Source organism: Cyphellophora attinorum (genome assembly GCF_001299255.1).
Source record: "Cyphellophora attinorum strain CBS 131958 chromosome Unknown Contig42, whole genome shotgun sequence".
Taxonomy (NCBI): Eukaryota; Fungi; Ascomycota; class Eurotiomycetes; order Chaetothyriales; family Cyphellophoraceae; genus Cyphellophora; species Cyphellophora attinorum.
Genome location: NW_017253270.1, coordinates 63150 through 89111, shown reverse-complemented (window position 1 = coordinate 89111; position 25962 = coordinate 63150). Strand labels below are relative to the sequence as shown.

The following is a 25962-nucleotide window of genomic DNA, read 5'->3' as shown; positions in this document are numbered from 1 at the left end:
GTAGTGGTGGTCCTCATTTCGTGTCGAAGTCGAGAAGGTTCGCTCAAGTCTTCAGCGCACCAGGACAGCCTGGATGGCAGCCAGTCGGACGGCACGGGTCGTAGTAATCCTCCTCGTCTGTCACATCGCTGTCGTACTCCTCTTCAACCTTGATCTTGACTTCCTCCACCTTCACATCTTTCTCTACCTCGACGCCCTCTCCTGCATCTCCCACAGGCGCGAAAGCATTCATCTTTTTGAAGCCACCCTTCTTGAACCCTCCACCACTTCCCTCCTTATCCTTCGTACCACCCAACTTGATACTCATCAATGGTCCACGCTCCTCCTTCCGCGGCAAACTGTCCTTGACCTGTCTCTGCATCACCTTCATATCCTGGAGCCGCTTCTTATGCTGGTGATCATAGGATGATTGATGTGCCTCAAACTCATTCATGCGGGAGTAGCCTTTCTGGCAGAGCTCGCAGAAGAATGCGGCGCGAGCTGCGCGGGCTGAGGCCGTGGCAGCAGGTGGAAGGGTTGGTGGTCGAGGCATGATGCATGGAATGGTGGTGGTGTGGGTTCTTGCTAGAAGGACGTGCAACGACCCGGCTTTCGCTGTAGAGTCGTGGAACTTTTGACCATGGCGTGACTGGCAGCAAACGCGCTACGTACTCGCCGACTGGTTTCGCTTAATGTGGGCGAATGCTAAGGTGTGTGTGCTATGTTAACGCGAAGATAGAAGCCAGGAAAGATGTGGTACTGTGACCAACCGTACGGTGAGCGCAGCGAGCAATATGCGCAACGGACTCCAGCGAGACCGGTAGACATTTCTACCTTCGCTGTCGTTCACTGTGGCGCTCTTGCTTTATGTTACAGCCATCGAGATTTCTTCACTCCAGCCCAATCAGTTGTATCACCATCGTCGACTTGGGCGTACTTCCCCGGACTTTCAGGAGCTCCTGCTGCGTATGGGGATGACATCTCCCAATGCTGCTTCTCATTTCATTCATCGTATCAAGCTAGTACATATGTACATCCGCAACTGCGTCCTCTTCTCCCTCTGCTGCGATGCACTTGAGAGATCATTCATGGTGTAAGACCTTGGCCAGAGGGCGATTTTCCTTGCTGGCCAAGACTGCGAAGTGTTGCGCCAATCGACTTACTGGCGAGCTCGTGTCCGTCAAATCCAGACCTCGCTTGCAGTTTAGCATCACCAACATTCGTCTAATTCGTACAGCTCCGAGCTGAAAAGGCCATCCCTTCCCAAAACAGTCAGCAGTCCTCAATTGAGGGCTTCCTGCTGCACGTGGCGATCCTCAGTCACAGGTCGTGTCTGATCTCCATTCGCCTGTCACTATGGCGTCGTTCTTGGCGGAGTGCGGTGAGTCTGCTGCTACCTATTCGGGTCTCGACGGCGTGGCTCGACACGAGGTCGGCTCCCCAAGCTCAACATATGAGCTATCATCGGAGAATGTGCCTGATCACAAAGCACCTGTGGCGTAGCTGAAAGAGGGAAATCAATGAAGCCGTCAATCGAGCCCTAAGGTGGAAGGCTGAGGTACAGTACATTGGGTGGTGCAGCTGGTATACAAGCAGGTGAGTTCCGCCTCGCACGGTCGATCGAGACATTCTCAGCTTCACTAAGCTTGTCTTGCGCTGCCTTGATCAGCCATGATGATGACTATACTGCTGACACTGGCATTCATGCCGACAACGCTTTTGGCCAGCCCGAGGCTACTCCCGCTCAAGCTTCAAAACGTTCTCGATTTGGCACCGGCAAACAATACGACCACTGCCTACAAGTCCGTGCCACTTAAGGTCTCAGTCTCCAACTACAACGAGCTCGATACCCGCGTCACGCTCTACCACTGGCTAGCAACCGATGCTTCAACCAAGGAGACTCTTCGATGGGACTATATCTCTGACGGAAGAACAACCACAGAGCAGACTGTCAAGTTCGATCCCGGTACGAATCGCGCCAAATGTGAGTACCTGATGCTGATATACAAGCAGAAAAACAAGAACATCACCGCTGGCAAGCAGCCATCCAGTTCCGCCAGCCATCTTGGTCCATGTGGACAAACGATTTCGAAGTCACACCCGATGACCGGCACGTGGGAAAGTCGCTGGAGTTCAGCATCAAGTCGGATATCTTTCGTGCCCAACTTGGGGATAAGACTGTGCGCTTTCCTTGCCTCGAGCCATACCTGAACCAGGGCTGTCACTGACACGTCACGGAACAGAACGACGTACGCGTTCTCAAGCCCGGTGGTGAATTCCCCAAAGAAACCAGGAGCACCAACATCAACTCCTTCTTCTTCATGACTGTGAGTACCAGCTTCACCTGCCTATCTCGACCCTGACTGTTGAAACCAACTGACACCTCTCCTCTCCTCATCCAGCTCAAGAACTCTTTCAGAGTGGGAGCCAATGTCGACGTCACGCTGCAGACTACCTCCCAAAAGTGGCTTCAAACACAAGAGTTCTCCGAACAACCTGGCAAGGAATCCCAACAAGCGTCCCCTTTCTTTTATGAGAGGAAGGACGCCAAAGACTACGTCGAGCAATTCTGCCTGAAGGTCACACGCCAGGGAACAGGAACTCCGCCGCTGTATGGGTACACGAGCAACTGTGTCGTTAGTGCCGATGACGCGGGAATGGTGCGGCAACTGGAGGTTCGTACGGATGGGTTCACGTTGCTTGGTGCGAAGAAGCCGTGTACAGGGAAGTGGGAGACACAGAGGATCGGTGTTTGCTGACGTGAGACTCAAGGGGGTGGTGAAACGAGGTCCTGATGTCGAAGTTGGCGAGTGCAGGTCGACCAGAGGTAATGACAATGGAAGCAGCAAGGGAGTCAACGATGTCGGCCCAGGAAGGAGCATCTCGATCTCAAAGGATGAATCTACATACACAAACTCATTCGTGATTAGCTAGACTCTCTCCTGAGAGCATTACAGCATCGTTCGCTAGCCTTTGATGCGTATTTAGGTATACCCTCCACTCAGAACATTACATTACACCATCCGCCCCCCACTGCCCCCATCTCCCTCCTCACTTCTGCCCGTAACCCAACTGCCCCCTTAAAACACTCAGGCGATGGGCCCATCTCAAAGCCGTCGACGCATCGCACCCGATCAAGACGGGATCCTACTCAGCACCCAAGCCCCGTGATGCGACCTCACAAAACCAACACGTGCGGACTGCTGCCCCCGACTCTCCTCGAACATGTCGTCCACCTTCTGAACGGGTGCGCGGATCCTCGCTTCTTCGAAAAGGGTCGCCACCAGTGCAGGAATGCCAAGCCGTGCCTGGACCTCATTTGCGTCGTGGCTGCAGGATATTGCCACGATGGCGAGGATAATTCCCAGCACTACCAGCGACACGTTGGCAACGAGCAGACATGTCAGTGGGGCCTTAGGGACGCGCGCTACCAGCATGTTTTCTCTCGACTGAGCCTCAAGCGCCAGGCGTGGCTCGAAGGCCCCTGAGGCGACGGCGAGCGCAGTCTGGCTGTAGGAGAGGGCGAACTGGTCGGAGATTGCTTGGGCTGAATCTCCTAGACCGGCAACACTTGCAGCTTGAACAAGATTTGCATCTCCGGCTTCGGTGAGTCTTTGTGTCCCTTGAAGAATGTTTGCCATGGAAGTGTTGCTTGGGCTCGTGACGAAGCGGGTGATGCTGCCGTTGACAGATGTATACTCGAGGTCGTAGACGGTGGACGTACAGAACAAAGCGATGATGGTAGAACCGCCGTGGACGCCCTTGACGATCTGTGGATCGCTGACCAGGGCTGAACTCGGCCCATTACGCATGTTGACCACAGCAACAGTGGCGTGGTAGTAAGGATTGCCTACGGAGACAAGGGAAGTGTCGTTGTTGTTGCCAGAGGAATCGGTGAAGTACGCCATTTTGACCGAATTTGCCGAGCCAACGCTTGTATCTGCGATGCCCTGGAATTGGAAAGGACAGTGGAAGGGTACGCCCAGGCCGTATGCACCTTCAGCGTCCATGCAACTGCTGGTCACAGGTGTGCATTGAGTCTGCACAGCGTACGAACTGGCGCTGTAATCGACGGATGCCATTTGCGGTAGCTTTGCGCTCACCACGTACGCGTACTGATCGTCTCCAGTAGAATGCGTCCGCACCAACATGCTATCGGAAACATTGGACAGCACTTCGACGGGACCATTACCCATGAGGGTTGCACCAGAGGCGGGATTGTTCATATTGCAGATCATGGAGTATGTCCGGTCGACATCCGTGCAGTTGTCGTAGACACCAAAGCCGAGCTCGGGAGTGTCTGAAGTTGTTTGGACCTGAGTAAAGGGGACTGTCTTAGTGGTGAAGTGTAGCCAAGTATCAGCGGCCAATACGAAGGTGCTGTAGAAATACATGTCAGAAGAAGTAAGCTTGCCTCCAGTGGCAGGAAGGCACATACCTGAGAAGAACCGCCAGAGTCAGTATGCAAGTCAGAGTCTTGATCGCGCTCCCCTGACGAGCTCGTCGACCTCTCCAACTGAACGAGTATTCCACCCAGTTCCACAAGGCTGAAGGGGATCCACTAGATAGCATCTTCAATAGTAGCGAGAACTCAAACGGGGTGGGCAGCTGGCGCTGATCTTGTTTCACAGACGCCGAGAGTATCCGACTCGCGATGGGATACGAGACTAGAGTCACAGCGAAGCCGACCAGGATCGGCGCCGCCGTACTCGACCACGACGCAACCGTGATGAGCGTGGTCGCGCTGATGTCGACAAAGAAGACGCTTGCATCGCGCTGTGGGTCGAAAGCAAGATCCTCAGACACGAAAGCATTTTGGGTGACTCGGAAGTAGAAGACCAGGCCGACCAGAGCTGCAGAGAAGGCTAGCATGGGCACAGTCATGACCGCAAAGGCGATAGAGATTTCCTTGACGCGTCCATGGATGCGTGTTGTTCGTTGTGCTTGACCTGGCTCTGGCTCCACAGCCGAGTATACAATAGTATTTTCTCCCATGTTAGTGAGTCGCACCTCTCCGAAGATGAAGGCTGAAGATCAAGGTCTGAGCCTCCTGGAAGGGAACCATAGATACTGTGCTTCTGCAGAAGCCTGATTAAAGTAGGGCTGTCCAGGCAGCAGGTGATGTTCCGAGCCTCGTATCAGGAAGGCTCGTGGCGAGATGCCTGTGCAAGACCATGGCCTTCGGTGCGGTGCGAGCGCATGCTTGTTTCGGTCATCTTCTGGATCATTGGCTGAACAGGCCTTTCGATTGAGCCTTGCCAGCTCTCTGGAGCCTCAAAGACCGCGATCTGGGTCGAAATTTTCCCAAAGTAGTTGACCCTTGTGCCTTTTCGGCGAAGAGGCAGCCAGGAAAATGGACTCGGTTTTTAGCCTCACCAAGGCCGTGAACATGGTCAATCATGTGTGATAACTCAACAGCCACCCTCGCCGCCACTAACCCCAGTCCAACAGGAAGGAGAGAAGCAGCTCGTACAGTTTACAAGGTCGAGGCTTTGATAGCTAAGGTCGCGGGGTTATACGCCAATCATCTTTGCGGCTGAGGGAGCGACCTCGTGTTCGCCAAGTCTAGGCTCTGCATCTCAGTCTTCAGGCTGAGACTATCATCTGTTCCCAGCACGTCGACATAACCTTTCCATCCGCAAATCTCGAGATCCTTCACAGATCGTGTCTGATATCCCATTCGCTGATCTCAATGCGCATTGTCTTTTGCGGGATGCGCTACGTCTAGCGCTTCCTGATCAGGCCTCGACTGCGTGCTTGAACAGCCTGCTCTGCAAGGGTCCATCAGGCTATCCGCTGTGGCAGCAGGAGCGCCTGTGGCGTATTTGAAATGAGGGGAATCTGTGGTCTGCGAAGTCGTCGGTCTCGCCATGCGATCGAAGCTTGAGATTTCTGTCAGGCAGCTGATGGCGTCTTCCAGCTTAAGTCGCGCCTGCCCTCGGTTGCGGAGCCCGATGAGCCTTCTCAAGCTTGATCAAGCCTCTCTTGGCCGTGCTTAATCGTTCATCATGGTGGTGACATTTCTGGCCCTGGCGCTTCTGCCTGCAACACTTCTGGCGGTCCCGACCCTGCTCCCGCTCATGCTGCAGGATGTTGCTGAGTCCGTGCCGTCCGCCCATGCCAGCGAAGACCTCCTTCCCATCAACGTTTCAATTCACAACGCCAATCACCTCCCTGTCTCTATCTGGCTCTTGCATCGACAAGGCGACAACCAGGATCCCGTAGGCCACTTCGACTATGGCTACATTGGCGCTGGTGAAAGATCCACAGAGTCAACATTTTGGTATAGCCGATGTACTGAGAGCCAAGCCGTCCCCTCGTGAGGCTATTGTGCTGATTTCGGATAGTGAGAGTGAGGAAAGACTACGACCATTGGCTGGCGCGCATCCGCTTCACCAATCCAGACTGGTCTATGTGGACCGACGATTTTCAGCTCTCGCCTGATGTTGAGGACTCTGACGGATTGCTGGAATTCAGTGTCGTCGGGAATCGCTTTCAGGCTCAGCTGGGGACCAGAGAGGTGTGCCTCGGCCCTCACGTCCTTATGAGGCCGAGCTCATTGCTAATTACTGTGAAATCAGATCGAAGTGCCATTTCACGATCGCGGCGAGTTCCCCATGCAGGCGAAGCGCATCAATTCGTTCTTCTTCATGACGGTCGAGAACCTCATGTCCGCCCCAATAGCTGCCACAGTCACCCTTGAGACCTCTGCCTGCACCACTTGGACGCAGAATCAAACGTTCATCGAAGCCGGAGGCGAACCGTCCGGGGAGGTGCTCCCTTTCTTCTATGAAAACAGCAATTCCAAAGAGGACGGGGAGCGATTCAGCCTACAAGTCACCCGCACGGGACTCAAGCCGCTTTATGCGAACTCTGGACGAAATTGTTATCTTGAAGTCGAGGATGCGGGAACATTGGTAACTCTGCAGGTTTCTGAGAGGGCGTGGTCTATCAATGGAACGAAGGTCTATTGTTCAGGCTGGTGGGATGGGAACGGGAGTGGTGTTGACAGGAAAGAAATAGAGTTGTGAAGGTCATTGATGCTAGTTGCCTTCTGCGAGTGTCAATTGAAGGCATTGACACCAGAAGCAGCGACTGAACTTCAACGTTGCTTCAATGGAGACGTCCGCTATGACTTGGCAAGTCTGTGCACAAACATTGATTACATGAGCGGCTGTGCCCTGAGAGCATTGCGACAAAATTCGTTACCATTTGAACCCTATCTGATTCTCCTGTGACCGCAGAGTATTAAGTTACCTCAAACACCACCCGCCATCATCCTCTCCCTCCTCGCCCATCTAAGCCAATTGTCCCCTAACCACACCAGCTGGATAGCTAACAGTATGCGCGTCCGTGAAGAACCCACTCGGATTCTCCTCGATCTGCTTCACCATGAAGCCAGTACCTGTGTCTGTGCCATTGGCGAGGATGCCAGTAGTGAAAGGACCTCTTTGGCACCCGACGCTGATCTTGTCGACTGAAGCGGTCGAGTTGGCGGGCTCGGGATTAGTGAGGGCGATTCGGGGAGGGCCGATGCGGCCTTTGACTGCTTGATGGATGCTGTGGAGTTCGTCAGTGTTGATGTCTTGGGACAAGACATACGGAGCGTATGCTTGAAGGGGTCCAGGAGAAAGAGCGACTTACTGTGTAGCAGTACGAGCGGGCGATTGGTAGGGGCCGGTGACGCCCTTCAGGGTGATGTACCAGCAGATCAGATCAAGCTCGCTGTTGATGCCGTAGTTGTAGTAACCGACGGCACCTGGCTCGCCTGGCGTCACGGTGTTGTTGGCATTGACTACCTGGTCGGGAGTGGCCGTAACTTGGTAGATGCTGGTGAACTTGAAAGGGAAGCCCTTTGGATAGTCCTTGAAGTCTTTCCACTCCTTGTCGCCCTTGCCGCCGCTGCCGCCGCCAAAGGGGAATGCAGAGGCGACGGATGTGAGGGCTACGAGGCCGGCGATGGTTGCTGTGACCTTCATTATGCTGATGAAGTGAGCTCTGGCGTTGTTGAGGTGTTGGCTGGTGGTTGATTGACGGCTGACAAGGGACGAGTAAGGTCTTGGGGGTACATCCAGCTACTTATGCTGCACGGGCATCTCAGAGGTCGCATACGTCAACAGCAACAGAAAGATGTCAATTCCTGAGGAAACATTGAAGCATATCACCCACACCCTTTGCTTCGCCTCCACACCTTGACCATCGCTAATATTAATGGTGCCTCAACGGCTTACCTTGGCCAGGCCTTGTAGTGCCTGGTTGAGACATTCATCCGCATTGAGCATCTTTGAGAGGAAGCCAAGGCTTTTCCTGGTAGTTGTGGCCAGCGAGGAGACAGCCAAAGCTTTGCTCGGGAACTTTTTGTCCAGGCTCTGGAGTATTGACCTTGCAGATGCGACAGATCCTCCAATCTACGTGGCCGTTTTCCTGGAACTGCCAACTCTCTACTGCAAGCTGAGCTATGAAAAGATGCCATAGGCCAAGAGTTGGGGAGCTTCGTGGGAGTGTAAATCTCACCTTGAGCTTCTTGTTCGGTCACTTGACGTTGCTGTAGAGCTCCCGTTGCAGTAAGGTCCCGGATTGGCCATCATCCGAACAGGTATGTCAGGTACGAACTATGCTTCATTTGAAAGTTCAGTGATGATGTTCTAGCCGGAAGCATCGAGGTCTGTCGATCTCCAGAGTCAATTTGGACGTTGAAGGAGGCGGAGCAATGCAGTTCTGTGGCTGCCAAGAACTTCTCCGTTCTTGAAAGCCTTGTCTTTTATTCCGCCGAGGAACTGATGGAATTGGCATAGGTCATAGTGTCTTTCGGATATTTGTCACTGTTGGCTGCAGTGCTTGGTATTGGTAATGTCGTGTCGATTGATGGGAGTCGACGTGGTCACATGAACACAGAGTGATGAACGTGATTTTGAGGCAGTCGCGACCAGTTCAGTGCCAAGACCACGAACCTCCATCTCTTGAGCTGACCAATCAACACGTAGATCGAACCTCCATCGACTTGACGATCCAAGACGTTGACGATGGCCCAGTAAAGAGGTACATTCACATTGCGCCGACATCGAAGAGGTGCGCTAGAGATGCCGCCGCACAGTAGAGGCGGCAAAGGCAAAAGACGGGATACGTCTCCCGTCGCGCAACCAGATAACGGACCACCAACTCTGCACCCGTACCTCGACACTCTACCATCACCAACAGAACTCATTCCAGATCAACCAACACCAAAGGTATTCGAGCCTACCGATCCAGTACCATCCACGTCTCCAACGATCGACAATGACTACGAAGATGGCGACTCCTCATCCATCGGCGAAGATGAAGAAGAATTCGCCTCGCACTACTCCCGCAACTCCCCTGCCTCCACAGACGTCTCTGATGACGCCGAGGACGACGAAGATGACACGACCACCTACTCAACCAACAACTTCGCCCTATCCCCAAACACCCGCCATGAACGCCTCCAGCGCGTCTCCTCGGTCCCGATGAACGCTCCTCAACGACCACCACTACCCACACTCCACTCATCCGCTTCACTGCGGCTCCCTCCTCCGCCACCACCGCCATTGTACCCGCCGTTCTACAATCGACCGCCGACACCACTACCGCCATCGCCATCACTCACATCCCTTCTACGACCACCTTCGATTCTGAACAGGAGCACAACATCCACCCGGCCCCCATCCCCGTCCAGCGCCTCCGATGTCGAAACTCCAGGTGGCGAGCTCTCCACCGCCTCGCAAATTCACCACTCCGCCCGGCGCGCGAACCCACTCCCGCCGACCTCCCCCAAAGTCCCCACTTATGAGTACTACGGCTTTGTGCTATACTTGGCCTCCACTTTGTCCTTCATCATATACCTACTGTGGAGCTACCTCCCCTCCCCCTTCCTCCACGCACTGGGCATCACATACTACCCGAACCGGTGGTGGAGTCTAGCGATTCCAAGCTGGATCGTGATGGGCCTCGTATGGATCTACGTCGCACTATCGAGCTACAACGTCGAGTATATGACCTTGAGCATGGACCGAGTGGAGTGCATGGTCGACGATGCCGCGAACGTCGCCATACTCGACCAAAAAGGCAGGCTACGGAAGGGCGGTAGCAGGGCTTATCAAAGGGAGGTTGAGGAGAGAAGGCGGATCGAAGACGCGCGGCGATCATCTATCGTCAAGGGGAAGCGGAAAGCGAGTGGCTATGCCAGCGGCAGCCAAGGGAGGTCCACCGCCATGAACAGCAGTGGTGGCGGTGGCAAGAAGCAGAAGCAGAAGCAAAAGCAAAAAGCTGAAGATCGAGAGCGTCGCCGGAAAGTCTCGGCTTCGTCGAACAACTCAACCAGAGCACCGTCCCTCCAGCGGAACAGTGCCATTGACCAGGGATCGGAGACTGACGAATACGACTACCTCTCCACCCTCCCCACATCATACCCAGCAGATGGAATCGATCTAAGCTACAAACAGATCTGGAACCAAGGCACGGATGCTGTGATGGATGTTCCGCTTGGTGGGGTTTGTTTGGTGCTTTATGGCGAGGACTGAGTGCTACGATTACCTCCTAGAGGGCGCTCCATGCCCAACAGAAGTGAAGACAAGCAGCGACTACTGCATCTCACCCTCCGCACTCCTATGCTTGCTTCTCTATAGGGAGCGCCTGCGGCGCGACCAGGATATCGCTCGCTAAGCTCGCCTGGGGCGGTGTGGAGGCGGTGGCCCTTCGGGGCCACCACCTCCCCACCGCCTCCCCCACCCACCGTCCCCAGACGAGAAGAGTTCCAGCTGAAGAACGACGCGGTCGAGGTCGATCGCAGTTTGGTATAAGAAGGAACAGACAGGAGAAAGGAACGAGGGGTCGGATCGTCTGCCTGACCCTCCTCTAGCTCGTCTTCAACTCGCTGTCTTCTACTAGATAGTGTCTGCAAGGAGAGGATAGGTCGGGCCTCCTCCAGGAAGCGTAGCTGACCTTCAATTTTTCGAGTTTGTTCAGAAAAAGTCGTTTCTTGAGTAATCAATACTACAATACATGGATTTTAGAAACCGTTCTAGCCACTCGGTTCCGTAGCGTAGCCCATCCCAATACAGATATTCCCCGACGCACGGCGCAGAGAAAGCAAAGACAGCCTTTTCCACTCATCTCAGGGAAAGCCGACCACGCCGTATCAGTAATGCCTCCTGCCGTGATCTGCCTCCACCATCATCAACCCAACCACCGACTGCACAATCGCCGTCCTTCCCACCGCTTCTGATCAGCCTACGACGGTTCCGAGGGTCGCAGAAAGCAGACCGGCCATAATTTCCCTCAGCCCAAGTCATCTCACCGCGCCTAAACGCCCCCATAGTCCCAGAAACTATCTTCGGGATCTCCTAGAATTCCATCTTCTTATACCCTTCGGCATCCTGATTAGGCGCCGCCAGCGAACTCTCGTCACCAGCGACACCGTCGTTACCGAACTCATATCCCGGTCGCCCCTTCCCGCCACCAACAACACCCCTAATAATTGCCAAACCTTCCTCTGGGCCCTTCAAACTCGCCATCCTAAACGCCCCCTCCATCTCCTGATACCGCTTCTTAAACGCCAACCTATCCAGGAACAATTGCTGTCGGGACTTTTCTAGGTCTCTGCGTTCGGCCTGCACGATCTCCTCCATTTCGGAGAATTGTTGTAGTTTGAGCTGCAGCTTGGAGAGGGTAAGGTTGACAGCGGCGCCAACTAGACGAGTGAGTTCGCGTTCCTCCAAGGAGGCGAGGGTTGTGGAGCGGGTTGAGGCGAGGGAGAGGGCTGTTGTTGCTAGGTCGGCGCTTGGTTCCGAGGGTTTGGATGTGTTGCCGTTGGCGTTTGTGTCGACGTCCATGGTGTCTTCGGCTGATGAGGTTTCGGGTTTGGGGTCCTTGACTGCACCGTCTGTCGCTGCATGCGCTGCGGTGTTGCCGCCCATACCTTTGTCCAGCTTGGACTTGTAGGTTGAGAGTGCCTCGGCGGCGCTTCGACCGGTTGCGGCCGTGAGAACTTTCGGGTCAGCCATCTGCGCTAGGAAGCTGACGACTGACATCACGGGGTTCTCGCTCTGACTGATGGGTTCTCGACCGCCGAGTGTGCGCAGGCTGGTATTGCTGGTCTGGCCGCCGTCTTCAAGGTACTGGTCTTGAATGTCGAGTTGGAGGAACTTCATGACGCATTCTTCTCGGGTGCGTGTGCCGACATGCTTGGCTACAGAGGCCCAGTCGCTGTCAAAGGTCTCGAGACCTTCGAGGAGAAGTAGGATTTCGGTGTCGGTCCAGGGTGCATCTTTGTCAGGGATAGTAGTGTGGTTGGGATCTTCCATCTTGACAAAGTCTGAGGATCGGTGGGTGCTAGGCATTCGCGACTGGAAGTAGCAGTTGGGGCAGAGATCGTATTTGAGCTCGTCTGGCTTGGTGGTGTTATTGCTTGCGGCGTCGGTCTTGGCGTAGTGAAAGCGGCTGCGGGTACAGTCGATGCCACATGAGTAGCAGTTGTGAGTCTTTTTAGGCTCGGCTGCCGCCTCGTCCATGGCTTTTGTGGCGGCTTCGGCAGATGCAGCGCCGTTTGTGGTCTCACCGTTGGCCTGTTTCTCGGAGTCTTCTTTCGATTTGAGCTCCTTTCCTTTCTCGTCGTACACATTCCGGCGCAGCTCAACGTTGAGTTCGGCCTTGGTGGCAGGTGTGGCGGACTTGGCTCGATCTGTGGAAGCATGTGGCTTTCCTGATGTGGTAAATGTGTTGGGACCGGGTTGGAAGGGCTGCAGACCGCGAGGAGTGTCGGCTGTGATGCGGAAGTGGCCAGTGAAAGGAGGACCGATGTTAGATGGACGGGTCTGAGGATCGACCTGATAATTGATCAAGCCCCATTGCTCGAGGAAGGCGTGTACTCTCATGACAGCGCATACATCTCCAGCCAGATTGCGCCGGCAGGCTGTGACTGTGAGATACTCGACCGGGTTCAGGCGATATGTGTTGATCATGAAGTCGCGATAGTCCTTGTAGACCGCCGCCGTCTTGCTTCGATTCCGGGCGTTGAAGAACTCCGGTAATGATTTCTTCTCGAGGGGATGGATCTGATGCATGTCGAACCAGGTGCTGTAACTGGGTAGAATGATCTGGTGTGTTTGTTGGACAAGATGTGAGTTTGCAGCGGCCGCCATCTCTTCTGACGTCTGAGTCTTCTCGGCGGCAGCGCCTGGTGCGGGCGTCGCTTGTGAGTCTTCCATAGCATCCTTCTCGCCCTCGACGTCCTCAGCTTTGGCATCGTCGTCGAGTCCACCCATCTCAGCGTCTTCATTCTCGCCATCTGGGTCATCGGCGGCAGCGGGCGGTGCATCAGTCGTTGTCGCATGCGCGCCGGGGGCATCAAGCACCGAGTCTGGTTCTGCTGGTTGCGATGCAGGGACTGCCACGTGTTAGTGGGATGAAGGGGGCCAGCTGAGGGAGGACATACCCTGATCTAGGGATGTGGTGGTGTCGACAGCGTTATCGCCGTCGGTGGTCGCGGCATCAAGGCCATTCTGAGCGGCGCCCGACGGCTCTGACTGTTCTCTCTTGAGGTCGGCGACGGGAGTCGTCTGCGCCTCATCCATGTTGGCGCGTTTACAGTAGGGTGAAGGTGAATGCGCAGGGGAGCCACGTCGCCCTTCCGCTTCTGCGCGCACACTAGGTCTAGAGGAGTTGTGCCACTTCACATAAAACAAAGCGTCGCCACAGTGTGTTAAGTGAAGATGCAATCAGGATGAATGGTGTTTCTCTCGATGATGGAAAAGTGTCGCGACTTCAACGCCGCAAATGCACGCGAATTCAGGTCGTTTTCGATTGACCTACCCTAACCCTAAAGCTGGTATCCATGTGATGTCTGCTGAGACCAGAGATGACTTGCTCAACCAATAGACATGTGCATCCTTGGGAGAGCAATTTATGGCGATACACCTGCTATAGAAGCCATGACCCGTGGCATCTGCTGGCTCGTCTATTCATCATATGCTATAAAGCAGAAGACCATCGTGCGTCTTCGAAGGCCTATCGAAGCTTCTGTCGGTTCATTGTTCAATTGATCATCGTAGTCGTAGCATTCATACACTCATACCCTAGACTCAGACCTCTCTGACACCAGTGCCCCTTGTCTGCTGCTGTTCACCATTATTCCCACCACTCGCCCCACGCATCCAACCGCCTACCCTGTCTCCAATGCCTAGTCCCTGCACCCCCTGCACCAAACGACTTCCCACCGCGTCAACCGCTCCCCGCGGCTGGCTCAATGTCGGGCCCTGCCTACCTTCTGCTTCCACAACAGCAAACAGCTTGACCATCGTCCCGTTCCAAACACCGACAGGACCGGCAGAGCCGCCTGTACCAGTCAAAGTATTGGCGGTAGTGGACGGTGGCGCAATATGCATTTCAGCCGTGTAGATCAGACTATATAGGATCGACATGTACCACCCCAAAGACATGGGCGACCATTCGAAGAGGTACTCGCGGATCGGTGAGGGGTGGTTGAGAATCGGCATGATGCGTGGGTGCGAAGCTGTCTGCGGGAGGGAGTGCAGGAAGTCAGTCAGGGACGATGGTGGTCGTTGAGGTGAAGACGTATTGGAGTCGGGCTGAAGTGAGGGGCGACGGGAAGAGGTTGTGCTGCTTGGCGTTGGTGGGAAGTCTCCTGAGCGGGACTCGGATGAGGTGCGGTGGGTGCTTTCGCGTCGGTTGCTGGACGAAGGAGGCAGGGAGGGGCTGAGTGCGTCGATAATCGTGAGCATGGTATTGAGTGGTAAGTCCGCAAGCCATGATTGAAGCCATTCTGGTGTAGGACGCCAGCCGCTGCCTGATCTAGAGGTGGTTGGACTGAGTAGCGAACCCATACTATTCTGACGCGAGAAGGTCTGTATGCCGGCTGGCATCTTGCCACGTGCCTTTTCCGAGAGGCCGCGAAGCTGGACGGGGACTTCGTCTTGAGACGCTATCGACGGTGTGCGCGAGTTGTTGGCGGTGGATTGTGATGGCGTGGGCTGTTGGTCTTCATGCTCTGAATCTGAGGAGTCGCCAATAGCGAAGGTCTCTTCATCGACGGCTGCGGGTACGCTACGCTGTGATGTCGTTGATGGTGTCGGACTCATTACTGCGCTACTCGAGACCACTGTGCCGTCTTTCTTGTTCCGCTCCGCATTCTCAAAGTCTTGCTGTCCACCATCGATGGTGAAGTTCCTTAAGGCTTCTATCCGTTTCCTTGCCCGGAGGACCGAGTAGATCAGATTTGGATTCTCGGCATACTGATGCTCAATGATCGTGTTGATCGCCTCGAGCAGCGACTGCAACAATGCATGATTGCTCTCGTTCGCGAGCAGAAAGCTCGGTGTCGACATGGATGTCAGTAACTGCATCAGCTTCGTGCAAGAAACCATCGACAGATGCTGAGCATATGCAGCCATGTTGCTGATGACTGCCAAAAGCGCCGGATATATTGCCTCCAGCTTTCCTTTGCTGCCCGTGATGAGGCTGTGTATCGAAATAATGAGGAAGTCCGCGTATGAGCTTCTGAAATTGGGTATGCGTATCGATTGTGGCAGCGTCTCTTGATTCTCGAACTTCTTGTTCAAATTCTTCCCGAACGCAGGCTCAACGCTCATGGTCTGCAACACGAAGATGCACATTCTGACCAGGCCCTGCTGGGAAGAGTCCGTCTTGTTCTCGATGGCATAGTATAGCATGAGTACCACAAAGTCGTGTGCTCTGTTGGACTGAAGAATGAAAGTCCGGAAGTGTTTGTTGCACTGTAACAGCTCCCAGAAAAGTATGATCATCTCTGGCGCCCATTTGACGTTCCTTTGTGATCCTGGTATGTATGATGTCGTGGTCTGCATCGGCTGGCTAAGCACTCGACCTATGCCCTCTGCTAAAAATTGGAAGTCTTCTGGACGATGTAATCGGCCCATGAAGTGTCGGTAGAAATTCCTTGGTGCTGCTCCTCTGCCATCTTCTGGGATTGGGTATAGCAGTAGAACGAGGAGGAATTGAATGCTGTAGACCACCAAAGCCTGTTTCGAGTCCTTCCAGACCACATGGTCGTAGGGTAACCGCCATGACGCTGCATTGTACTTGATAGTAGTATTGAGTAGCGAGCACAGCACTGACAAGACCACCTGCTTGTCCGGGCAGGTCGCGAGATATGTGATAGCCTTGACACCTTTGACGGGCAACTCTGTCGAGGGCACATACATCGACTTGCTCGTCAGGGTCAGGAGCAGCCTCAAGACCTCACATCGATTGCTCTCCAGCTCTTTATTGGAGCCAATCGATGTCTTGGATCCTACACCACTCTGCCATATTGCATACGTGACTTTGCTCTTCGCCTGCGGGATATGGGGGATTGTGAAGCCGACGGTGAACAGGAGGTCGAGTAAATTGTCGATCAGCTCTTCGGCGAGGGGCTTCGCGTCTTCGTAGTCGTCCTCAGATGGGATCTGAACATCATCTCCATCGTGAGACTCATCGAACAACACCTCGCCAGCCAGCTGGGCCTTCCTCGTCTTTCGTCTCCGACCAGTCCAGAAGAACCTCTCCTCCCACTCACTAAGCTGATCTGACTCGTATACATATGGCAGCACCCGCGTCAAGACGCGTATACAATTCAGCACATGCCGATCTGGTGCGAGTTCTGGGTCTGGAAACGAAGGGTGGTTCTTGAGCGCATTCAGCCGTGAGGTGACGGCGAGTAAGAGGGTTTCAAGGTTCGATATTGACGCATCACGCGTTCTACGTATGTCGGCGCCGGAGAAGAGACTGAAGACATCTTCTGCGGATTCAGGGAGTTCCCAGAACTGTATGTAGTGGTTAGCCTGGAATGATTCCGACGACAGAAATGACGTACGCCTGTCCAGTAAGGGTCGTTGGCTGCGATGTTTTGGTCCTCTGATAGGCGGAAGATGCCTTGCTTGAAGACCAGCTTGGACTCGGAGGCTCCCATGCTGGTCTGGGAATGGGAGGATGAACACTATGTGAGGTTCCTGGTTCGTTGTTCGCTGTCCATTGAAAGTCGGGGAACACAGGCGGGCTTTGGGGTTCATGTCATCCGGCTTGACTTGGGACCGTGGGACGTCTACCGGTCTGAGTTCAGACCACTTACACTACACCCTCCAGCTCAACTTGCTCCTTTTTGGTGAACATGCTGCAGCACTGCCTCAAATCAGTTCTGAGAAGTCAAGCTTGATTGTTTACTCGTTCGAAGTCTGATCACAACAAATCTGGAGGCTAAGGACAAGAGCAGCGAGAATTGATGCGAAATGCTTGACTCGGGATATAAACGTGGTGAATGTGTACTGTTTCACTACTACCATCCATACCAGAAGACTATACTCCCCAAGTCGATCTGGCGAGTTCCGATCTGTCAATAGCAGTGCGTGCCCGACTGAGTATTGAGGTCCCGGGTTAAGACGTCTGAGCATCTACGACAGCCTTTTCAGCGGGTAGAGACATGTGTACCGACGCTGCTTGTGAACCTACTTTGTCTATAAATCATGATGTGTATACCTGTAATACTACCCTAGCCATGTCGTCCATCTGCGTTCAGCAGCCCACCTCTGAGCCTGCACATGGTCGTCTCTATCAAGGCTGCCTGTAAAATAATCGCATCTCTGTCAGAACGCTTGCGCAACAATGAGGCAGTTCCCTTCCCACTCGTCAAGACGAGACTTCCCCGTCCGAGATCCTTCCGGCTTTCTCGATCGACTTCCTCGCTTTCTCCTCAGCCCTGCCCTCCACCATGGCGTGGAAGAACAGGCCAGGATGAACAAAACTCTGCAGCAACGTCGCAATAGTCATCATCGCCGTGTCGAGCCCAATGAACAGGCTCTCGTCTTGCATGATGCTGTTCCTCCACCCTCCAGCCATTTCCGCGATACGGTAGATACACCGGATAATGATCAGCAGGTAGATGAAGATCAGCGCCACAGCGAATATCCGATACTTGATATCGTAGAATGTCTGAGAGGCCTTTGCGGAGAGCGGGGCATTCGCTCGAACGCGACGAATGACGTAGTCGAGCACCAAACAGCCAAAGATTGCCAGAGTGACAACTTGCAGCGCGATGCCGGTAATCATGATATTATCGCCCGCATCAAGGAGGCTGTCGTCGTCATCGGCCGTGGCTGCGATGCCGCCGCCAGCGCCTTGCAACACAAGAGCGAAGATGTCCATGGAGATAAAGGTGTAGGTGTACCACCTCGGTGGAATCCTCGACCACTCCGCCCCAAACCTCAGCACAATATGCTTCAGCATCAAATAGATAGCAGCGGAGTTGAACGCCGGCGAGAAGTCAACAGAATAATCTGCAGCTCAAACGCCGAAGACCACGGGTTGTCGTGCATGGCGAGACGGCCGGCGTAGCCGCCGATGGAGGTCGCGCAGGCGAGGCCCATGGCGATGAGGTAGGTCCAGGTGCGGAAGCGGTAGCCGAGGGCGAGGTTGACGACCAGGCTGAGAGAAAAAACGGCGACGGCGTAGGCGTTCGCGCTGATGGTGGGGTAGTAGCCATAGACGGTGAGTTCGACGGGGCAGGCGGGAGTGATGTCCGTGCAGTTGGAGGTGTCGATGTGGTGGGCTGGCATGGTTGCGGTGTTTTGGGGGGGTGACAGCACGGCTGCTTGTTGTCGTCGATGCGCCGAGTTATTCTGAGGACTGAATGGACGATGTTGATGGACGACAAACCTGGTGGCTCGAGGTGGACTTACGAGCCTTATATCTTTTCGACAAGAACTTCATATCTGTTCGATTAGAAGAACCCGCCCGGTGCATTATGATGACCTCCACGTTCGTTGCGAGGCGCAGTTGCATGGCAGATATCACACAATATCCACTTCCTGTTATGTTGAGATTGCGAGCATTAGGGGTTCAGATATGAAAATGGATACAAACATCCGAAAAAGCCATCAGCAAAGCCGTTGGCTGGCACACGTTAGCGCGACTCGCTTGTTGCATATTTTGCACAACATCCCATCATCAGTACTGTGGCAGGAGGGAGTTGTCGTTCGTTGATTGTGGCCAAGAATAACATCGAGCGCAGGCACCAGTCGTTCGGGACCGCTGGTTTGTGATTAGTAGCTAGTAAAGCGCGTTTCATCGATCACACCCTCGGATGTCCACTCTGTATACATGAGTGTGCACGCCCGTCCGGGTTTTCCGGGACGCCTTGCCAAGGATCGCACAACTCACTAACCACAGGTGAGTATCGACCGCGAGGTACGGGTACTCAAGCGGAGCATGACAGCAGACTGAACGATGTAGGGTTGTTCCGTGCCCGGGCCCGAAGTGACATTGTTTGTAGCCGGGTCCACGAAGCCAAAGCGTTGCTCAGCGAGGTTGATGTTCTCCCCAGACATGAAATTGTGTCGTGTATAGCCGTGCTGAAAGTGCTTACGATGACTTCGGTGCGAAACGCAGCGGAGAGGATTCCAGGTACAGGCAGAATGTTGTCAACAGGGACCCGTGCGACCACTCGCGAGTGTTCGTATGGCATCTTCGGTATATTCGGCCCACAGCCGCAATGTCAAGTATGTTGTTATTCAGCGCCAGGCATCATTCAAAAGAGCTGGGCTGTCAGCAATATTGCGCACACATCTGCATCTGCATCTATTCTCAAGATGGCAGAATTGATAAGAGCGGCTGGACGTCATTGCCTTGACTGCGTACATCTCGGCGCCGACAGTAGGAGCGGTAGGAGCAACCGAAGTTGGATAATCAATCTTGCTGACGTTGCCTCTTCTCGGTCATGAACGCGAGGCAAATGTCCGAACTCTCTGGACTCGGTTCACTTGCCAGATACGATCAGCGTGTCTCTGTGGCTAGAGTCTGTGGCTTGTTAACTCTCGAGATGCGGCGCATGCAGTTTCCCTCGCCTGGCCTCGGAGCCCATGGCTGAACCGAGGTTGTCACTCAGTGCAGATCAACCGACGTACGTACGAAACGATGTGATTTTATGATTTCTCACCCTCCGCATTATATTCATATAGAAGGTCACAGCTGCTTTCGCAACCACTGACGTCCTCGACACCGACTACAATAGACTCGTGCTGTGAGGGCGGAACATAGCACAGCCATACCTCCGGAGTGCGGTCGTTCCAACGCCAGCTGATCAGTGCTTTGAATCACCAAAACAATGCCGTTCGACACAGCGCTCACCCGAGCACTCGGGATTGAGAGTGAGTTCCTTGACCATCACAAAGACCACGACAACTGACAGACAACCAGTCCCTGTGGTGCAAGGTGGTATGCAATGGGTTGGTTACGCTGAACTCGCATCCGCCGTCTCCAACGCAGGAGGGCTAGGCATAGTATGTATTACAGCATCCGATGTCACCGCACAACTAACCATGCTATAGCTCACAGCCCTGACCCAGCCCACACCCGAGGACCTCCGCAAAGAGATCCGCAAGACTAAAACCCTTACAACCAAGCCCTTCGGCGTAAACATCACCCTCCTCCCAACCATGAACGCCCCACCCTATCACGAATACGCCCAAGTAGTCATCGACGAAGGCATCAAAGTCGTCGAAACAGCCGGCAACAGCCCCGGCCCCGTCATCAACCTCCTCAAACAACACAACATCATCATCCTACACAAATGCACCACGATCCGCCACGCGCAGTCCGCCGTAAAACTCGGCGTCGACTTCCTCAGTATCGACGGCTTCGAATGCGCCGGCCACGTCGGCGAGCACGACATTACAAACTTCATCCTCCTCTCCAAAGCCCGCCAGACACTAGGCGTCCCCTTCATCGCCTCTGGCGGCTTCGCAGACGGGCAGGGCCTCGCCGCTGCGCTCGCCCTGGGAGCCGAAGGAGTCAACATGGGCACCCGCTTCATGTGCACAGTGGAAGCGCTATCCACTATAACATCAAGCAGGCCATCGTCGACGCGCAGGAGACAGATACCGAATTGGTACTCCGCCGCTGGAAGAACACGTCGAGGCTGTTCAAGAACAAGGTCACCGACGAAGCTGTGCGAATCGAGAAGACGAGCACGACGGGGAAGTTTGAGGAGGTCGGTCCCCTGGTGAGTGGGAAACGTGGCCGAGAAGTATTCATCAACGGCGATAAGGATTTTGGCGTGTGGACTGCTGGTCAAGTCATTGGACTGATCCATGATATTCCGACTTGTGAGGTGTTGGTCAGGCGGATTGAGAAGGAGGCGGTGGAGAGTCTGGAGAGGAGTCAGAAGTTGTTTAGGGGGAAGGTTGGGCAGCCGAAGTTATGATCACGAGTTGTATAGTCAGCAAGCAGATCCTATATGAATGGCATACACGAGTTGCTTCGTATAATTGCTGCCTTCTTGTCCCATACCTCAAGAATGCTCGTAGAAGGTGTCTGTCTCACCAGAACGCCATCGCTATGAAAGAACGCAACATGCCACGCCTCAACACGTGTGCCTTGATGACCTAGAAATGCATGCTCTGACTCGAACTCAATCCTCTGCCGCTGCCAACGGCGCCGATAGTGCTTCGCTTGAAGCCTCCGCCGGCAAGATTGTACTCCTGATCATACAGCCACTTGAAATTTACACCCTTCTTCGCCGCCGCCGCTGGTCCGCCCTTGACGCTCTGGCTCCTCCCCAGCCCACCACTACCACTGCTATCTCCAAATGAGCTTCTTCCAAGCCCCGAGACGTCGAAGTCACTTTGGCTCTGCCGTCGCTGCTGCCGCTCAATCGCCTTGTGGAACAAGGGACTGCCCCGATCCCCAGCAGGCGAGTACGAGTATGGGGCGCTCGCTTTTGGTTGTGTTTGTGCCGTTGTCGGACTTGGCGAGAAGCCTAGTGCGTGTCTGTTGCCCGAGCCCGGTGTGGATGCATAGTTGGCTGAAATGGATCGCCGGTCTGTGGAACTACCACTATTGTTTGATGAATTGCTATTATTGCTGCTCAGCCGCCGATGATACCGCGGCGGCGTGATATACCTGGTGACGGGGGCGCGAGAGGCGAGCCGGATCGTGATACAGCGGGTGACCCGGAGGCGGAGGCGGGAAGGCCCAGGAGGGCGCGTTGGGAGGGCGTGAGTGGGATGTCGTCTATGGTGTCGGTTTTGGAGATGTAGGGGATCGATTGGCGGAGGGAAAGGAGAATGTTGATGAAGAAGAGGATGCGGAGGGTCAGGAGTATTGTGGCGGCGGTGTCCCGGGCTGTTGGGGCGGAGAGAGGGGTGAGTTTAAGGAGGGTTGTTATTCTGGTGGGTGAGTTAGTTGGGTGGGTTTGGTGTGAGTGGAATGGGGATGGGAACGTACATAGTGCTCAGTATGCTTCTGAAGGCGATTGAGAGGACTAGGGCAGCGACGTTGATGGCGGCTGATCTGACGTTGCTTTGTGTGAGAAGTGTCTGGTTCTGTCTTCGTACGATTTCCGCTAGGCGAGGGTGTCTGAATGTGCCGGGTGATGGTCGTGCTTCGGCTGGCTGTGTTGTGGGTGTCGATGGTGCTGTCTGCATTGGTGTGGGCAGCGCTTTCGACGCGGCGGTGACTGCATTATTGGTTGTGGCTAGCGCATTGTTGAAGGCGGACCTTGCTGGTGTCGGGACCAGAGAGGTCGCTGTGGTGGACATGGTCGGTCGGAGAAAGCTGCGTTGTAGGTCAGTACGGCTTCAATCTCGTCTGGGATTGAGCTAAGACTTACCAGCGACACCAAACTTACCAGACTTACCTGTGTCGCGCGCCGCGCTCGATGCTGCGGCGGAAGAGCAGCAGAGATGTCGACAGCGTAGAATTCCACGAGACGTCGCTGTTTTGGTTTCAAAATAGGCAAAGTTGCAGAAAAGTACTACTGCTGCTTTAGGTAGTTGAAAAGACGCATTGACAGAGTTGCCCTATTCTTGACTTCACCTCACTTTGCCTTGCCTCGACAGAGTCTTGGTCTTGACTGTGAAAAGTGATGACACGGGCTCCTATCTCTACAGGACGTGCATTAGAGGACTTTCTCATGCGGCTCAGATCGAGCTGAAATTAGCTCTATTTCCTTGAACAGAGTCACGGAGCTTGCCTTTGCTTCCGCCTCTTCTGCAATTCCTTGTCAACGACTCCCGGAGCTCATAGCAATGTCCAGCATTGCTGACTTCGTCTTCTCGAGCACTTATGTAGTAGGGCCATGGACGCCACTGAGCCCTTGGATCGTGATGCTTTGTATCGAGCACGTACACCCTTTCTTTGTTCATGCCGGGCTCAGCACGAGCACAATGCTCGCGAGTGCGAACAGTGACAGAATTGCGTCATGCATAGGAGAGAGGCGTATGCTTCGGGAATGAATAGAAGGACGCCCCCCTCGAAAACCCTGTCGCCGAATCCTTGCCTCAGCTTCAATGCCTAACTAGACTACACCACAACCATGAAGCTCATAGCCGCGCTCCTGATTGCGGCAGCCGCCGTGCAAGCCATCGGAAACATTGACCCGCTCGAACTAGCAAAAGCAGTCATTCCAGGAACAGAGGAGCCTGCTGCTGTCATTGATGAGATGCCGCTGCCCGATGACACGAGCGAAACAGAGGACGAACTGCATACGAACGTCTCGTCGCCAGAGCTCGATCGACGGGGCAACCAAGCCGATGCCGACGCGGCGTATGCAGATCTCAAAAGGCTGCAGCCGTACCTACACTGCCCGCCACAGCCGAATCCGCATCCATGCGACGACAAGTTCTTGACATCAAACCAGTGTTTGCAGCTCTGCAATGAGAAGCCTCCAAGTGTGGGTGTGACTTGCAAGTGGTGGAACAATTGTAGGAAGAGTACTGTAGGTGGTTGCCGATGACGAGAGACTGTCGCGTCGTTGCTAACGCTCTGGAATAGGTCGAAAAGTACTGCAACTGTCTTTTCGGGAGCACCAACACTGACAGACCGTGGGCGGAAGGATGGGTGAAGACGCCTGCGAAGGCGGAGCCGAGGAAGTTATCTTGAAATCTGGGAGGGAGTATGCTTTCAGTACTGCGTCGTCGTGGTCAGTGATGCTGAATGGAGCATCGGGTATTAATTCATTTCGTTGTTACAGAGTTCCTCAAGGTCATCGCCGAAGTGAAGACAATCGATTCGAGTCTCAGCCCGAGCAACTAAGTGCCAAGACCCCTTCCACAACAATCAACGACAGGGAGGTCCTCAACCAAAAAAGCAAAAAGGAAATGAACAGAACAAAGGAGAAGAGTTGGTTGTTTGCAGGTTGCTAGGCTGCTGCAGGGTTGGTAAGGCCTGCGTGGTGAGATACCGCTTGCTTAACGGCCACAAGTTTTTGGGTGCGATTCGTGTGGTAACAGCCGTGATATGTGGGGAGGGAGGTTCGCAAGCTATGCACCCACCGGCTGCGAGTCCCATCTCACTGGGACTCTAAAGCTCCTGCAGATCATTTGTTTGTTTATTCTCGGCGGTCAGATCGTTCGAGAAGATAGGCCAAATGTCAGCCCACTGTGTGCAATGTGGGCTGATTTGGAGGCAATATCTGAAACTCGAAAATATATACTGCAAATTGGGATTTGGAGATTAGGGGGGTTGGCGCCTAGCGACGCGGTTGTTAGGGGAGGCAAGTGCGCTATGGTGGTCGAAAGTTTGGAAGTACTAGGTCTTTCGCAGGAGTGTCTGCCTCCATGCTTGCAATGGCACAGGAATCAGGTTCTACACGAGGCTTTCATTATACGATGTGCATGTTCGAGGAGGCCCTGAGTGCGTGGCCTTTGTTCAGACCGACAGGTAGGTACCGATACTATCTCTCTGGAGGTACTTCCGTCAAGGACAGTCGCGCCAAGCTTCAATATTGGGACATGGTGCGATCATATCTGGACACGATGACGGTACTGGTCAGCAGGACGTCAGCACAGTATGCGCTACTAGTCCTTGGATGCATAGAGTATCTCGACACACGCTGTTCAGGTGTGCTGCGCAGTCAACTGCCTAGGTATAAGAACGAGCATCGCGAGGCAACCAATTTTGGGTTTTAAGGCAACCTCGCAACTTCGACAGGGAAGAACCAAAATGACTATCTGGCATCGTGTCACACGTTGAGTCAGTACCAGCAGAGATGAAGGGCAGCCGAATTTGATGCAGAAGCAAGACGAGGCGAAGCGCCAGGAAAAGCATCAGCAGTGCAAATGTGATTGCCATCAAAATTTCATCTGACACAGCGGCCAGGCAATAACTCCTCACTGGAGACTCTAACGTCTCTCCTCTCGAAACAACGGAATGCCGCCATTGACCAGCTCGACTCCCATATTGAGGGGGACTTCAGCACGACGAAGCACATCCATGGCACTCCGGTCCCTTCCCACCATAATCATCACCCGTACCTTCAACTCCTCCATGCCAAATTCCGTCCCCTCCCGCAGCCACTTCGCCCACACCTTCTCGTCCACTTCCTTCAACACCCCATGTCCGCTGTCAGTGTACAGCTCAACCCACACGCCACGCCATATGTATGCTGCTTGCTTTGGGTATTTCCATACGATCTTGTGATCGTACTGCTCGCAGGCCTTGTCGCTCAATAGCTTGAGCATTTATTGGAGGGAGGCGCATTGGATGGTGTTGGTGGCGACGTGCTCGGTGATGTCGATTGCGCCGCGGGGCAGCTGGCCGCTGATGTTGATGGTGCCGTGTAGTTTGACCCCGGCCAGGGCGCGCAGCTCGACAATCTTGGCTTCTAATTCGCCAATTCTTGCATTCTGGGAGGCCTCTGTGGTCTTAAGCGCCACAATCTCGTTTGCTGCCTCGTCGTATTTGGCTTGCAGCTCTTTGAAGGCGGTGTCAGACACGGCGAAGACTTGCTTGAGGTGGTCGCAGAGACGGTTTACATCTTCCTGTGAGGCGGCCATGATTTCGAGTAGAGAGATGTTTGAGCGGGCGAGGAGAGGAGAGAGATTTCCGAGAGAGTCAAGTGTGAGGCTTGTGCAATTCGGAACGAAGCTTCGACAGCGAGATATTTCAGCTTGAAGTGCGCTCAAACAGAGAGTCATTCGAATCTTGGCACTTTCTGTCGTTGTC

The 25962-nt window shown here is 54.2% G+C and overlaps 12 protein-coding genes across 12 annotated transcripts; 4 read left to right on the top strand and 8 right to left on the bottom strand.

Annotated features, from left to right (window-relative positions):
• Positions 1-43: 43 nt before the first annotated feature.
• Positions 44-532, bottom strand: AB675_3760 (uncharacterized protein; the record flags this gene model as incomplete). Its single annotated transcript, XM_018143839.1, has 1 exon — positions 44-532. One exon carries the CDS (start codon positions 530-532, stop codon positions 44-46), a length of 489 nt encoding a protein of 162 aa, XP_017995189.1.
• A 1151-nt stretch (positions 533-1683) lies between these two features.
• AB675_3759 (uncharacterized protein) lies at positions 1684-2738 on the top strand (the record flags this gene model as incomplete). The annotated part of the gene is made up of 4 exons (XM_018143837.1): positions 1684-1945; positions 1993-2159; positions 2223-2306; positions 2382-2738. 4 exons carry the CDS (start codon positions 1684-1686, stop codon positions 2736-2738), a joined length of 870 nt encoding a protein of 289 aa, XP_017995200.1.
• A 375-nt stretch (positions 2739-3113) lies between these two features.
• AB675_3758 (uncharacterized protein) lies at positions 3114-4974 on the bottom strand (the record flags this gene model as incomplete). The annotated part of the gene is made up of 2 exons (XM_018143836.1): positions 3114-4359; positions 4418-4974. 2 exons carry the CDS (start codon positions 4972-4974, stop codon positions 3114-3116), a joined length of 1803 nt encoding a protein of 600 aa, XP_017995215.1.
• Positions 4975-7277: 2303 nt separating this feature from the next.
• Positions 7278-7958, bottom strand: AB675_3756 (uncharacterized protein; the record flags this gene model as incomplete). The annotated part of the gene is made up of 2 exons (XM_018143835.1): positions 7278-7539; positions 7624-7958. The coding sequence occupies 2 exons, from the start codon at positions 7956-7958 to the stop codon at positions 7278-7280; spliced, it is 597 nt and encodes a 198-aa protein (XP_017995217.1).
• Positions 7959-9059: 1101 nt separating this feature from the next.
• AB675_3755 (uncharacterized protein) lies at positions 9060-10514 on the top strand (the record flags this gene model as incomplete). Its single annotated transcript, XM_018143834.1, has 1 exon — positions 9060-10514. One exon carries the CDS (start codon positions 9060-9062, stop codon positions 10512-10514), a length of 1455 nt encoding a protein of 484 aa, XP_017995186.1.
• An 822-nt stretch (positions 10515-11336) lies between these two features.
• Positions 11337-13565, bottom strand: AB675_3754 (SWI/SNF and RSC complexes subunit ssr2; the record flags this gene model as incomplete). Its single annotated transcript, XM_018143833.1, has 2 exons — positions 11337-13378; positions 13427-13565. The coding sequence occupies 2 exons, from the start codon at positions 13563-13565 to the stop codon at positions 11337-11339; spliced, it is 2181 nt and encodes a 726-aa protein (XP_017995252.1).
• A 507-nt stretch (positions 13566-14072) lies between these two features.
• AB675_3753 (Ubp5-interacting protein) lies at positions 14073-16936 on the bottom strand (the record flags this gene model as incomplete). Its single annotated transcript, XM_018143832.1, has 2 exons — positions 14073-16790; positions 16841-16936. 2 exons carry the CDS (start codon positions 16934-16936, stop codon positions 14073-14075), a joined length of 2814 nt encoding a protein of 937 aa, XP_017995253.1.
• Positions 16937-17649: 713 nt separating this feature from the next.
• AB675_3752 (Sphingoid long-chain base transporter RSB1) lies at positions 17650-18575 on the bottom strand (the record flags this gene model as incomplete). Its single annotated transcript, XM_018143831.1, has 2 exons — positions 17650-18223; positions 18289-18575. 2 exons carry the CDS (start codon positions 18573-18575, stop codon positions 17650-17652), a joined length of 861 nt encoding a protein of 286 aa, XP_017995245.1.
• Positions 18576-20122: 1547 nt separating this feature from the next.
• Positions 20123-21220, top strand: AB675_3751 (Nitronate monooxygenase; the record flags this gene model as incomplete). The annotated part of the gene is made up of 4 exons (XM_018143830.1): positions 20123-20165; positions 20215-20297; positions 20346-20837; positions 20870-21220. The coding sequence occupies 4 exons, from the start codon at positions 20123-20125 to the stop codon at positions 21218-21220; spliced, it is 969 nt and encodes a 322-aa protein (XP_017995236.1).
• A 181-nt stretch (positions 21221-21401) lies between these two features.
• AB675_3750 (uncharacterized protein) lies at positions 21402-22556 on the bottom strand (the record flags this gene model as incomplete). The annotated part of the gene is made up of 3 exons (XM_018143829.1): positions 21402-21775; positions 21919-22184; positions 22243-22556. 3 exons carry the CDS (start codon positions 22554-22556, stop codon positions 21402-21404), a joined length of 954 nt encoding a protein of 317 aa, XP_017995197.1.
• A 776-nt stretch (positions 22557-23332) lies between these two features.
• Positions 23333-23898, top strand: AB675_3749 (uncharacterized protein; the record flags this gene model as incomplete). The annotated part of the gene is made up of 2 exons (XM_018143827.1): positions 23333-23734; positions 23791-23898. 2 exons carry the CDS (start codon positions 23333-23335, stop codon positions 23896-23898), a joined length of 510 nt encoding a protein of 169 aa, XP_017995261.1.
• A 1241-nt stretch (positions 23899-25139) lies between these two features.
• On the bottom strand, positions 25140-25793 carry AB675_3748 (uncharacterized protein; the record flags this gene model as incomplete). Its single annotated transcript, XM_018143826.1, has 2 exons — positions 25140-25469; positions 25518-25793. 2 exons carry the CDS (start codon positions 25791-25793, stop codon positions 25140-25142), a joined length of 606 nt encoding a protein of 201 aa, XP_017995232.1.
• Positions 25794-25962: the final 169 nt, after the last annotated feature.